This window comes from Canis lupus, chromosome 17 (genome assembly GCF_003254725.2).
Source record: "Canis lupus dingo isolate Sandy chromosome 17, ASM325472v2, whole genome shotgun sequence".
NCBI classification, from domain to species: Eukaryota; Metazoa; Chordata; class Mammalia; order Carnivora; family Canidae; genus Canis; species Canis lupus.
Genome location: NC_064259.1, coordinates 35,699,809 through 35,713,880, shown reverse-complemented (window position 1 = coordinate 35,713,880; position 14,072 = coordinate 35,699,809). Strand labels below are relative to the sequence as shown.

Sequence of the window (14,072 nt, the reverse complement as noted above, 5' to 3'; positions counted from 1 at the left end):
GAAGACTGAGAACCTCAGAAAGGAAAGACTATTGAAATGTAGAGAAGAGAGGAGGAAATATACTAGATCAGCCTATTTCTCATGAGCTTCTTAAATTACATTTGACGGATGAAGCACAAAATAGGACATCACTTTGTATATAGATGAAATGTTTAAGACAAATTGTATCTGAAATGTGGGGCAGGTGAAGAGACCTGAAGGGATGTAAGGTTGTTTACACTGCAGCCAAACCAAACAAAAAATGTTGATATCATCGATGTCAATAGATCATAACAAGCTACATTTGTATACTGTAATACTTAAGACAACCACTAAGGAAATTAAAAAAAAAATTTTTTTATTTACTTATTCATGAGAGACACACAGAGAGGCAGAGACCAGAGACATAGGGCAAAAGGAGAAGCAGGCTCCTCGGAGGGAGCCCAATGCAGGACCCAATCCCTGAACCCCAGAATCATGACCTGAGCCAAAGGTAGATGCTCAGGGATCCCTGGGTGGCGCAGTGGTTTGGCGCCTGCCTTTGGCCCAGGGCGCGATCCTGGAGACCCGGGATCGAATCCCACGTCGGGCTCCCGGTGCGTGGAGCCTGCTTCTCCCTCTGCCTATGTCTCTGCCTCTCTCTCTCACTGTGTGCCTATCATAAATAAATAAAAATAAAAAAATAAATTTGTTTAAAAGTAAAATAAAATAAAATAAAATTTAAAAAACAAAACAAAACAAAACAAAAAAACAAAGGTAGACGCTCAGCTGCTGATCCACCCAGGCGGTCCAGGAAATTCTTCTTAAACAAAGAAACACAGAAACAGAAACACAGTAAAATGGCAGATTTAAGACAATTACCTTTAATGTAAATGATCTAAATACACCATTTAAAAAATTTGATGAGTGGGTAAAAGCAGTATTATTTGAAGATATGTTCTATACAAAAAAACTTACTTCAAATATATGTAGCTTGAAAGTAAATAAATGGAAAAAAATACACCATATAAAGATGTACCATTATTAGTATTTTTTACGAAAAGCAGAAGTGGCTATATTGGTTGGTATCACATAAAGTAGACTTTTTGGCAATGATAAAAGGATCAATCTAACAGGAAGACATTAAAAATTCAAAATGTGTGAACACCAAACAACTGTGCCTCAGAAATACATGAAGCAAAATCTGATAGATCTGAAAGGAGAAAGACAAACTATCCTTCTGGTTGGAGACTTCAACAGCATCTGTCTAAGCAACTGACAGAACTACCACAGAGAAAATCAGCAAAGATATAGGAGAGCTGGACAACACAATTTTTTAAAAATAAGATTTTCTTTATTTGAGATAGAGCTAGCAAGAGAGACAGAAAGAGGGAGAGAGAGCATGAGTGAGGGGAGAGGCTGAGGGAGAAGGAGAAGCAGGCTCTCCACTGAGCAGGGAGCCTGACGTGGGACTTGATCCTAGGACCCAGCGGACCATGACCTGAGCCAAAGGTAGATGCTTAACCAACTGAGCCACCCAGGTGTCCCTGGACAACACAATTAATCAATAAGATCTAATTGGCAAATATATTATGAACACTCCATCCAACAACAGCAGAATATAGATATTCTTCAAGCTCTTGTGGATCATTTACCAAATTTAATATAATTGAAAAAAAAACACAGTTATTCTCTGACCATGATGAAATCAAACAAGAAAATGGTAACAGAAAGACCAGATAATTGCCATGCATTTAGAAATGAAACAACACACTTCTAAATGTTTTTGGGTCAGAGAAGCAATCTCAAAGGAAATAAAAACACATGAATGTCAATGAAAATGAAAACAGTCTCCCTAGACATATGGGATGCAGTTAAAGCAGTGGTGAGATTATGGCACTAGATGCTTCAATAGAAGAGAGGAAAGGTCTCAAAACATTCCTCCAAGTTCCCACCCCAAGAAACTAGAAAAGACAAAATAAACATAAAGCAAACCAAAGGAAAGAAATACTAAACAAAAAAACTGTAAATAGGAAAATAGAGAAAATGAAACAAAAAAGCTGATTTTAAAAAATAAAGCTGATAAACCTCCTGAAAGGATAAAAAAAAATAGGAAAACATAAACCACCAATATCTAGAATGAAATGGACTATCACAACAGATCCTGCACACACTTAAGATAATAAAGAACAACATAAATACTTTATGCACTCAATATTCAACAACTTAGAACCAATGGATCAATTCCTTGTAGTTGAAAATCATAAACTACTAAAATTCAACCAAGATGAAACAGACAACCTGAATAGTCCTACAAACACTAAAAAACTGAATTTGTAACTTAAACTCCTCCCCCGCTCCCCAAGAAAGAAACCTTCAGGTCTACGTGGTCTCATTAGAGAGTTCCACCAAACATTTTAAATAATTTTTTTTCCAAACATTTAAAGAATACCAACTTTACACAATCTCTTCTGGAAAAGGGAGGAGAAGGGAACATTTCCCAACCTCTGTTAAGGCCCTGATCAAAACCAGAACAGTTTAAAAAGAAAACAACAGATAAATAACTCTCATGAACTTAGGCACAAAGACCCTCAAGAAAATATTAGCAAATTCAATCCAACAATGTATGAAAAGAACTACACCCTGACCAAGTAGGGCTAGTCCCATGCTTGCAAGATAGAATAAATCAGTGTAGCTCACCATTATCAACAGATTCTAAAATAAGCAAACTCCTACATTCACATTAGTTGATGCAGAGTAAACATTTTATAACTATTTCATTCATGATAAATACTATCAGCAATCTAGGAATAGAGAAATTTCATTTTTTTTAAAAGAGCATCTACAAAACACCTACAGCTAATGTCAGACTCAATGATTAAAGACTGAAAGCATTCCCCCTAGAGGAATGAGGCAAGGAAGGCTGTCTGTTCTCACCTCTCATTCACCCAAAACTAGAAGTTCTAATCAGTGTAATAGGGCAAGAAAAAGAAAGAAAATGCACAGATTATTAGAAAGGAAGAAATAAAACTTCCTATTTACAGATAACATGTCTTCATTGGACTCCCAAGAAATTTACAAAAAATTTTCTCACTACTGAGTTCAGCAAGGCTCCAGAATATAAGAACAAACAAACATGAACTGTATTTCTACATATTAAAAATAAATGAGTTGAAAATAAATTTAAAAATAATACCATTACTAATTGTTCCCAAGTGAATGAAGTCCAACAAAACATCTACAAGATCTGTACACTGAAAATTATAAAACACCTACAAAACTAAATATTTGAAGACATACCTGTTTATGGAATGCAAGACAACACAATCAAGATACAAGTTCTTGACCCAAACTGATCTGTAAGTTTAATACAATTCCTATGGAAACCCCAGCAGGGTTGTGGAAGACACAGACAAGCCCACTTTAAAAGAGAGATGAAAAGGCATAGGACCCAGGTTAAAACAATTTTGAAGAAAAAGAATAAAGTCTGAGGAATCACTGTGTCCATCCATTATTATGGTCCAATATGTAACCAGAGTAATGAAGGCAGCGTGGTCCTGGCAGAGGGACAGACATATAGTTCAAGAGAACACCGAAGAGAATCCAGAAATAGATCCACAAAAACATGCTGATTTTGAACAAAGGTGCAAAAGCAATTATAGTTGACCCTTGCACAACAGGTTCACTGAATTTTTTCAATAACCTTTTCTCTCCTCCAGCTTACTGTATGAATTCAGTGTACAATACACATAACATACAAAATGTGTGTCTGTCAACAGTTTGTCTTACTGGGAAGGCTTCTGGTCAACAGCAGGCTATTAGTAGTCTACCAGTAGTTAAGTTTTGAGGCAGTCACAAGTTATGCATGGATTTTCCGTGCATGGTGCCCCTCGCCACATGTTGTTCAAGAGCTAATGTAAGTGGAAAAAGGATGACAATTTCCATAAATGGTGCAAGAGCAACTGGGGATCTACAGTTGAAAGGACAGACTTTGATCTATACGTCATACCTTATAAACAAATTAACTCAACATGATGAATCACAAATCCAAATGTAAAATGTGAAACTATAAAACTCTGGGCAAAAACAAACGAGGCAAAAATCTTGGGGCTTAGGCTTGGCAAAGAGTACTTAACTGACACCAAAAACTTGAAACTGGTATCTGAAATTTACCAAAATTTAAAACTTTGCTCTACAGAAAGTATGAAAAGAGAAGCTACAAAATGGGAGAAAATGTTTGCAAATCACATATCTGACTTGAGTCTAGAATGCAAAAAAGCTCTCAAAAAGAGTGAAAGAGTAAAAAACCAAATCAATTGAAAAAATGAGCAAAACACAGAAGCAGTCACTTCCTGGAGGAGCGTATACATATGCAAAATGAGCACATGAAAATATATTCAACACCATTAGCCATGAGGGGCATGTAGATTAAAGCTACAATAAGGCATGTGTCAAAATGGCTAAAAAAAATAGTGATGACACCAAATGCTGGCTAAGATTTAGAAAAACTGGACCCCTCCTACGTTGCTGATGGGAACATAACCATTGTGGCAAACAACAGTTTCTTAAAAAACTAAACTACCACATGATCCAACAACTGTACTTCTGGGAATGAAAATTCACATAAATGCAAAAACCTGTCCGGGAGTATTTACAGCAGCAGTTTGTTGTCGAGGTGTGGCGTCCTGGCCAGTCACCTGGTGAGGTGGCTTTACCAGGAAGCCTGTGCCCTCATTCAAATGGCAGCTCCCAGAAGACGTACCAGGGGATAACGTACAACCTGCAGCGTGGGCTGGCTAGCCCTCCAGTAAGTGCCTGGGGTGCCAGAACTTGTAAACAACCCGAATGTCTTTCCACGGGTCAATCAACGCTTCACGCTGGGGAATGCTACTCAGCAATAAAAACCAAGCAATTACTGATACGCGCAACATTGTGGGTGGATCTCTGTGGAATTATGCTGAGTGAAAAAGCCCATCTCAAAAGGTCACATATGACAGAAGTGTAGATATGTAGTACAGATCAGTGGGTTGTTGGGGGGTGGAAACAGAAGGGAGGTACAAAAAGGGCTCCTTGTAATGGAACTGTTCTGTATCTTGACTGTTAATGGTGATCACACAAATCTCCACATCTGATTAATTGCATAGGAGTAAATCACACTCACATGCACGCACAAAATGGAGTGCACGGGGAACTGGTGAAACGTGAATAAGGTAGCTAGCTTCTATCAATGTCACTTCCAGGTTGTGAACTGTACTATTATATAATATGTTGCCATTGGGGGAAACTAGGCAAAGGGCATATATGGTATCTGTATTATCAATTATTAAATTTTGTTTGGAATGAGTTAGAAAAAAAAAAAAACTTTCATTTTTCTCACTTTCTATCCCCACTCAGGACCTGTAAAGCAGGTTTGCTTCTCTTAGTTTCCAAATTAGTGACCCTGAGTCTAGAAGCCAGAAGTGGGTCTTCAGCAAAGAAGACTATCATCAGAAGCTCTAGGCAGCCTTGAGATGCCTGAAGAACTAAACCACCCCACCTTCAACTTTTTCAAAAAAGCTGGAGTTTTGAAAAAGTAAACCCAAACTGGTATTTATACTTGCCAGAAGAACACAGCTATCAACAAAGCTTATTTAAGATGCTTACAAGATCAGGCTAAGTACTTTCACTATAAAGTCAACAAAAGCAACCAAAGGAGTAAATTACATGGAAACGATGAGTGGGAAGAGTAAGGTCTGGCTGGCTAAAGTGCCCCTGAACATTTTAGCTCCTCCATCTGCAAAGCAACCTATCCAGATAAACAGAATGCCAGCCATGGATCTAATTTGCTACTTTTCTAGAAGAAACACTTTTAAAAAGTAAAAAGAAACAGGTAAAATGAATATAAAAAATATTTTATTTAATAGACAACAAGCATATAAAAAGATGCTCACTATCACTCATCCAGGAAACTAAAATCAAAACTACAACAAGCACTTCACACAGATTATTAAAAAAAAAAAAAGGAAAATGTTGGTGAGGATATAGAGAAATGAACCCCTGTACACGGCTGGTGGGAATATAAAATTGTGCAGCCACTATGGAAAACAGTATGAAGGTTCCTCAAAAAATTAAAAATACTGGATAGATAGTTCTTTTGGATAGATATCCAAAAGAACTGAAAGTGTGATTCTGAAGAGATGTTTGCATACTTCTGAAAGAACTGAAAGCATCATCTGTGAGATGTCTGCGCACTCATATTTAGGGTGACATTACTCAGAATATAGCCAAGAGATGGAAACAACCCAAATGTCCACTGATGGATGAATGAATTTAAAAAGTGTGTTACATAAATACAATGGATTATTATTCAGCTCTAAAAAGGAAGAGAAGGCTAATGATGATGAATAAGGATGAACCTTGAGGACACAATGCTAAGTGAAATAAACCAGTCACGTAAGATAGATACTTACACAAGCTATCTAGAACAGTCGAAATCATAGACACAGATACAATGTGCTAGTAGCTGGGAGGAGGGGAATTGCAGAGTGGATGTTTAATGGGTATAGTGCTTTAGTTCTATAAGAGGAGAAAGTTTTGGGAGTGGGATGCAAACTATGTGAATATACTTATTAACACTACTGAAATGTACACTTAGAAGTGGTTACGATGGTTAAGTTTTATGAGGTTTATGCAGGTTTTTTTTTAACTACAATAAAAAAGTTTTTATTCAACCCAATATATTCAAAATATCTCCATATATCATTAATACGAAGATGAGTGTGATATTTTACTTTCTTCTTTACATACTAAGTCTTCACACTCTAGCGTGGATTGACACTAACAAGCACATCTCAAATTGCACTAGTTGCTTTGCAAGTGCTCAGTACTCACCTGTAGCTTCCCTACTGGGCCTGGGCTGAGCCAAACCTCATATGTCACCCCCACAAAACAAATCTTACAGTTAGATACAAATAGTTAAAAATATTTTTTTTTTGGGGGGGGGGGTTGCTCAGGGTCTTTTTCTTGCTACCAGACTTTTTCTGAAATCTTATTTGTCCTCAGTTGGCTCTTATGAAAGACTGATGAGCAAGACTCAAAACTCTGAACATCTCCTGAGCATTTCCTTTGTCATGCCCTCATTAGGATTTCCAGGATGTCGTGCCTCTCCTCAGAGGGCTCACAATCTAAAAGGTGGGTCAGACAATTATCAGCTGCAAGAGGAGTATGCACAAGATGCGAAGGAAAATAAAGGACAACACAACTCCTACCTATAAACTCTGATGTTCGAGGGAACCAATGTTTAAGTCATTTGATGCATGAAGTTAATGAACTAGCTCTCACTCTGTTCATAATGTTCACTAGCACATTCTGACCTTTCTCAATTCTTACTTCCAACTGCAACACCTACACCTCCAAAGTATGAATTTGTGCAGAATTTAGCACACAATTTGTATTAAAAACACATTATGGCATAAGCACACACACACACCAGAGAAAGCACTCAGAAACCTAATACCTGTCAATGATTTTAACTAAAGTAATCAGTTAATCACTAAGAAAGAGAGCATTTGTCAAATTAATCAATCCACCCAGGGTATACAGAGACCAAGATTTGGTTGGTACAAGTGGGGGGGTGGGGAAGCTTTCCTTTTCATGGAAAAATATAATATTGTTTGAATGTACCCCAAAAATAGGGGACATGGAGGAAAATATGAAGACACTTCTAGTATTAACATCTACTTGATGTACATCCTAGACAAGAATTCACTTTCTCATTAGAACAAAGATACAAGGTCAGAACTGCAAGATCTACTGCTATCTACCCCAACTTGCTGAGCAGAAACTCTTATGAGTGAAGGAGTTCCTCTTTATAATCTCACATTTGTGGTGTCCCAGCTAAAACCAATCATAAAGACTTCTCCATGAAAAATGTATTTTGCAATAAATTACCAAAAGCTTCACTGAAGATCTTCATGGATATGGTTCAGTAAAAAACACTCTAAACATAATTAGAAACTAGAGAAAAGAACCCAAATGTATCAACTCGGCATATTTCAGGGGTCTTTAGGCATGGAACTGTTAGAAGAATGAGCAGGAAAGAAGTTAGAAACTACAGAGAGGGTCAATTTTATGCTTCAGTTTGATAAAACTCACATCTGACTAAGTCCTCTCCAGTTCCCCATTTGTCCCCCACCCCAACAAACAAATCTCCCCAGAACCTAATTCTGAAAACTTACCTTGGTGCACTAACCCAAACTCCTTATATCTTATCATTTAATCCTCTCCATTCAAGTCTCAGTTATCATGCCAATCTACTAGAATGTAGTTACTACTATAAAATTACACCTTGGGACCCATGACTCGACTTCACAGGTATAAACATAACTTTACTTAATAACTTAGATCGTGATCTCTGAAGAATTACATCTGTCATCTTGAGTAACGGTGCCTACCTTATAATAAGCTCGCTGAAAATAGTATGTCACTGTACATACTTAAAAAAACAAAACAAAACAAAAAACACACTATCTCACCCACTCTTCCTGATTAAGAGAAACTATTTTTGTGCATTAAGCCACCACCTGTAGAGGCAGATTTATAGGTCTGCAGGAAAAATTACAAGGCTTCCAAAGGATCCTTAAAATACACAGGTTTTCAAAAACACATACCATAAAGCCCCGTTCACTCAGAGTGAGCAAGAATGCTGTAGATTCATATACTCGGGAGAACTTTCATGGGCAAACATTTACAAGTACCAACTAGGAAGGTTCAAATGAATTCAGGATGGTCGTAATTATCAAAGCAATAGTAGCAATAAACTTCAAGCTCCTTTCCCTAAGGAGGGATCTTAACAAAGTCTATCTCAACTTTTAGCAGAAGATATCTAGCCAACATGCAGCTACTGGTGTCTTTACCATCTCTCTTTGCTACTTCCCAGGTATCCCCAACCAGATAAGCAACCAATTCTCTGAGGTTCTAACTATAACACAGGGACAGACCTGCAGCTCTCTGAAGGCCGAGACACAGAGCCCAATAGTATCTGCAAATTCAAGATTTGTCATTGTCTTCCAGGACTTGGTTTTAGTTAGACTTTGGCCAAAGTGTGATCTACGTTGTAAGAAAATCTATACTGGATCCTTAAGGAATAATACTGCCAACTTCTATCTCATCGGTGCAGGAAGGAAGGACTTATCTGTCCAAATGGTAAGCAAGATTCTGGTGAATCCTGACCAAGACATTTTCTATTAGTGGGAAAGAGTGATTTGAATCAATATATACTTACTCCCTTACTGAGGCTGCCAGAACTGAACATGCTCAAAGTCACATGCTGGGGGCTCAAGGGTCAAATCTAGCAAACAGATGTTTTTATTTGGCTTGCTCTAAATTGTCAATTGTCAATCTGCACTCCTGGGCTATTTTGCACTATACAATATAGGAAAACCTACCATTCTGAGACCACACGCCCACAGTCGGGGGCAGTTACGATCTCCAATCTGCCACAGTCCTTACCAGTTCAGTTTCCTCACTGATTGTACTGTCAGGTTTTTTTGGTTCAGACCCTAGAGCAGTCTTTAACCCCTGAAATAAAATCCCACAATCTCATCTTCTTAGTACTATATCCAAAACCTCTGAGCAAACAAAAAATCAGCTCAAAGAGAAATCGAGTGGAAAACAAACCATTTTTGTGATGCTATATTGGTACTGCCTTGATGAATTAGATCACTTTTTAAGTGTCATTTTTGAAAATGGGGAACTTGTCTCATCTTTCTTCATGTTTGGTTATGTCGTTAAGCTATTTGCTATATTTGACCGAGTCCCCTTCAAGCATAAGGTCATTAATAGTTAAGTCTTAGTGGTTAGAACAACACACACACACTTTAATGAAGGCAGGCGGCCAGGATCAATAGGTGATACTAGATACGTTTTATCACTGCCACAAAACTTGGTAACATGTATAAAAAAAAAATGTTGGTTTTGAGGTCTTATTTGACATCCCCATCAAAATATGGACTAAATCAATAAAAGGATTCTAAAAGAGAGTTTAATTTAAATGCCACACACAGCCTTTAGACAGATATTCAAGCAACCACACATTAACTACTCTTACCCAGGTATTGCTTACCCATTGCACTGAGATAATGGTTGAAGGCCTGGCAAGGAGGACTTGGGGTTTGTGTTGATTTGTCACAACTCATGGGTGCCGGGCTCCTGTCTGTGTCAAAAGAGAAATACCCACTGGAGGATCGAGACAGCAGGGAGGATCTTCTCACAAAGATGAAAAGCGGGGATCTGGTAGCAAAAGGGCCGGGGCTGGCTGGTGGGGCCAGCGGGCCCTGAGGGCTGCCTTGGGGGCAGCGGTCCCCTTCGCCTTCAGGATTACCTTGCTGTTCTGTCTGTAGAGAGGTAGGGGCCCCAGGCCTGAGCTGAGGAGGCCTCTCAGCAGGCTGCAATTGTCCACCTTCTCTGTCACACTCAGAACTTACATCTGAAGGTTGCTTTGCCATTTGGTCTTTTTTTCTGCAAATAAAACAAAAACTAAGATTATCTTAAGCAAAATAATAATTACAACAAGTAAATTTAGCTAACTTTTGCGGATTCCTCCAAAGCTTTTAGAACAGCAAATACTTTAAGTTGTTGGTTCATACACTTCTCTGAGGATCTTCCAAATAAGAATAAAAACACACCTAAAATAACAAAGGTACCTCTATCTTTGCGGGGGGAGGGGAGGGGGTGGGACTAAACTTCCTGCCACCAAACAAAACACAATTACAAGGTCAATGTGAAACTGGTGCTGTCTCACACTCACACACTCATACACACACACATGTTTCAGAAGCCGCTTGTGTTAAGTGTATTCACATGCACTCTTTGCTCAGGGCCGACTTGAATAAGTCGGAAACTCCCAGCAGGCTCCGATTTCCCGGGATCAGATACCGCGCTGGAGCACAGGAGCGGGCGCAGATGCAGCGATTGCAGGCGGCTGGCCGCGTTCCCCACTCCGGCCCCATTGTTCTGCCGAAAGTGCTGAGGGCAGCAAGTCTGGGGAAGGTTTGGCAAGGGCCGGCAGTCGTAGTAAGTGCGTCACAATAGAGTTTGTAACTCGGAGCGCGGCTCGGCCGGGGCTCGGGCGCTCCCCGCCCGCGGTCCCTCCCGCTCCCCGCCCGCGCGCCCCTCCTCCCGCAGGGGGCAGCGCGCCGCGCGGAGCCCGACGCAACTTCTCCGGACGAACCCGCACAGTGGGGTGCACACCTCCAAGTGGGGGGCAGTGACCCCCGAAGCCGTCCCCGGGCGCCCCCTGCAAAGTGCCCAAGTAACTCCGCACACTAGGCTCCCCGGGCGCGCGGCCCCTGCGTCCCACCGACCCTGCCCTGTGGAGGTATTCGGGCCGAAACTCACGTCCGCCCCTTCCCTTCCGATCGTCGCGTCCGGGCCCGGGCCCCGCGGCGTCCCGCCCGCGTCCTTCGCCGACCCGGAGCCCCCTGACCGTCAGCACGAAGGGAGCGCGGGAGACAAAGCCCGGGACTCGCGTTCAGAGCCCCCGGGGCCGCGCAGAGCCCACCACCGGCCGCCCGCCCGCCGCCGCCGCGCTCCGCCGGGCAGCCCAGGGCTCCCCGCGCCGCGCCTCTGGCCCGCGCTGCCCCGGCCGCCGCCGCCGGGAACATCCTCCGCCTCCTCCCGCTCCTCCCCTCGCGCACTGCGCCCGCCGCCGCCGGCACCGCCGACCTCCCCGCGCCGCTGGCGCCGGGTGCCCGCGCTCCCAATTGGCCCGCGCGCGCTCGCTCCCCGCCGCAGCCAATAGCCGCCGCCCGCGGGGGCGGCGCCTACGGGCCAGGCCGCCAAAGGCGAGGCGATTGTTGACAAACTCGCCTCCGAAGGCTGCCCCGGCCCCGGCCCCGGCGGCCGCGGCGGGAGTCCCGGCGACCCGAGCTGCCCAGGTGCCCCCCAGCCCGCCCCGCCTGTGCCCGTCCGGGGGCCGCGCGAGCCTCCGGGTTCCCGCCGCGCCAGGCCGGTCACCTGGAGACAAAGCAGGAGCCTCGCGCTCTCCGCACCCGCAGAGCCGACCTCGGACCCCAGTCCTTGCCGCTGGCCGCCGACCCCCGCCCGGGCCGGCTGGCCGAAGACCCCGAAGGCCGCCCCTTCCCCTAGCCGGGGCACCCACCGTCCTCCACAAATTCCTCCCTCTTCTTCCCCGAGCGCGGCGCGTACGCTCCAAATCCAAGCCGCCGCCACTGGCCACGGGCACGCATGTCCGCGCGCACCCGTGAGCGCGGCAGACAACGAACACATCCACGCCCCGGTCTCCCGCGGCCGGCGGGTCTTCCGCCACGAGCTCGGACACCGAGTAACAGGCCCCCGAGGGCACCGCACCGCCCGGCGCACTGCGAGGGAGTGGGGGTGCCCCACGCACGGAGCAGGTCCTGCGGCCCGAGGCTCGCCCATCGCGTGGCGCCGGCGATCGGCGGCCCTCGGCCCCTCGCCGTCGGGATCGTGCGGCTGCTGGTGTCTGCGGCGCAGCCGCGGCCCGGGCAGGGCAGGGCGCCCCCAGGCACGTCCAGAAGAGCGCGAACGCTGCAGCCGCCCTGAAACCTCCGCCTCAACCGGTGCAAGGAAAAAGCCGAGGCTCGCCAGTGAAAGAACCGCCGCAGTTCCGCAAATCCTCCGCAACGGGCCCGAGCACGCGAGGACAGCCAAGCCGCCAGACCAGCTCCGACGGCGCGGCCGCTACCTGGGGAATGGGGGGTGGGGGGTGGGGAGGGAGTCTCGGGACAGGGCGGCGACACTTGCCGGCCGGCCGCGCAGCCTAGTACCCAGGAGCGGGGCCGCAGCTCCCGGGACAGCGCCGAGAGCGCGCGCTGCCTTTCCCCGCCGGCCCCGAGAAGCTTCTCCGCTCCCTGGCGCGCGGAACCCCGGCCCGAGGCGCACTTCGGCCGAGCGCCCCGAGCTCTGCGCGCACGCCCCCTCCCCGACCTGGACCTGCGTGGGGGAGGGAGCCCGCCCCGCCGGACCGCTGCCTCCCGCCCGGCGACCAGAGTGCGACGGGGACCTGCAGCTGCCTGCACGTGCTCGGGAAGGGGGCGGGGGTGGCGCCCACCTGGCTCCGGCGCCTGTCTTCCGTCCTTACCCCGCCCGCTCCCGGGGGTTCGGAGGTATTTACCTTGCGTTTCTCAGTCCGAGAGTCAGAGTCAGACATTGGGGGGGACGAGGGCCAAGGAAAGGGCGCCAAAGGGGTGGCGGCGGGAGCGGGGCAAAGCGAGCAGCCCGTGGCGATGCTGGCCGCAGTGGGCTGGGGCGCGTAGGGCGACTGTGAGAATCCGGTGGCGGCGGCGGCGGCGGCGACGCGGGACGGAGCCCTCTTGCAAGACCCAGACCTGGAGGCTGCGCGGAGCGAAGTGAAACCTGCACAGCCCTGCAGCTCCGCTCAGACTGGCGGCCCCGCGCCCTCAGCCAATCGCCGCGAGCTCCGCCCCCGCCAGGTCCCGCCCCGCCGCGCGGGCCCGACGCCCCGCCCCGCCCCGCCGCGCCGCAGCGGCTGGCGCGCTCAGGCTCCAACAGGTAAAGGCGGGGGTGGCCCGGACGGGTTCCCCTGCGCGCGCCGCCGGCCCGGCCCCCCGCCGGGCGTGTTTACTGGAGTGACTAAGGCTGCCTGAAGGCCTGAGCGCTCCGGTACCGCCCCCCGCCCCCCGCCCCCCACCCCCACCCCCACCCCTCCCCCGCCAGTGTACCCTGGCCTCGCCCGGATCCAGCGGGGCCAGTGCGTGCGCGTGGAACGGAGGGGGCGCTCCGGGCACACTGAACCGGGCCGGGCCGCTGCCGCCGGCGGAAAGCCTCAGGAGGCGCCGCTGAGCCCTCGATCGGCCGCGGGAATTTCTGAGCCGCTCTGGGGCAGGCGCGGGCACTGGGTTGATCCTCGAGAACGCGAGGGGCCGAGGTTGGGCAGAGGGTCTCTGGGTTCTCCTCTCTCCCAGAGTCCGGGGTACTGGGTGAGTCGAGGCCCCGACGTGCCGGGCTGCTCATCTTGCTCGCCCCAGCCTCACGCGGTAGTCTTAGGCGCCCTCCTTATGCCCCCTGGCAGGGGCACCTCGCTTTCTCCCGGGCCGGCCCTCCTACGGTTAAGGGGCAGAGCCCTTAGTGGG

At 46.7% G+C, this 14,072-nt stretch overlaps 1 protein-coding gene across 10 annotated transcripts in view; it reads right to left on the bottom strand.

Annotated features, from left to right (window-relative positions):
* Window positions 1–13,226, bottom strand: part of BCL2L11 (BCL2 like 11) — a 47,578-nt gene extending 34,352 nt beyond the window's left edge. For 4 of the 10 annotated variants that reach the window (XR_003139700.3, XR_003139701.2, XM_025453969.3 and 1 more), the window contains exons 1-3: window positions 11,335–11,602; window positions 10,319–10,455; window positions 10,061–10,150 (exon numbers count right to left, since the gene is read on the bottom strand). Coding sequence is in view for 7 of the 10 variants with exons in the window: in XM_025453969.3 (XP_025309754.1) it covers window positions 10,061–10,150; window positions 10,319–10,455; window positions 11,335–11,600 (493 nt within the window). In the remaining 3 variants the exon portion in view is untranslated. Of the gene's footprint in view, window positions 1–317; window positions 635–10,060; window positions 10,456–10,762; window positions 11,185–11,334; window positions 11,603–13,093 lie in introns of those variants that run through there. The other 6 variants (XM_049095613.1, XM_035700563.2, XR_007402947.1 and 3 more) reach the window with 6 other exon arrangements.
* Window positions 13,227–14,072: the final 846 nt, after the last annotated feature.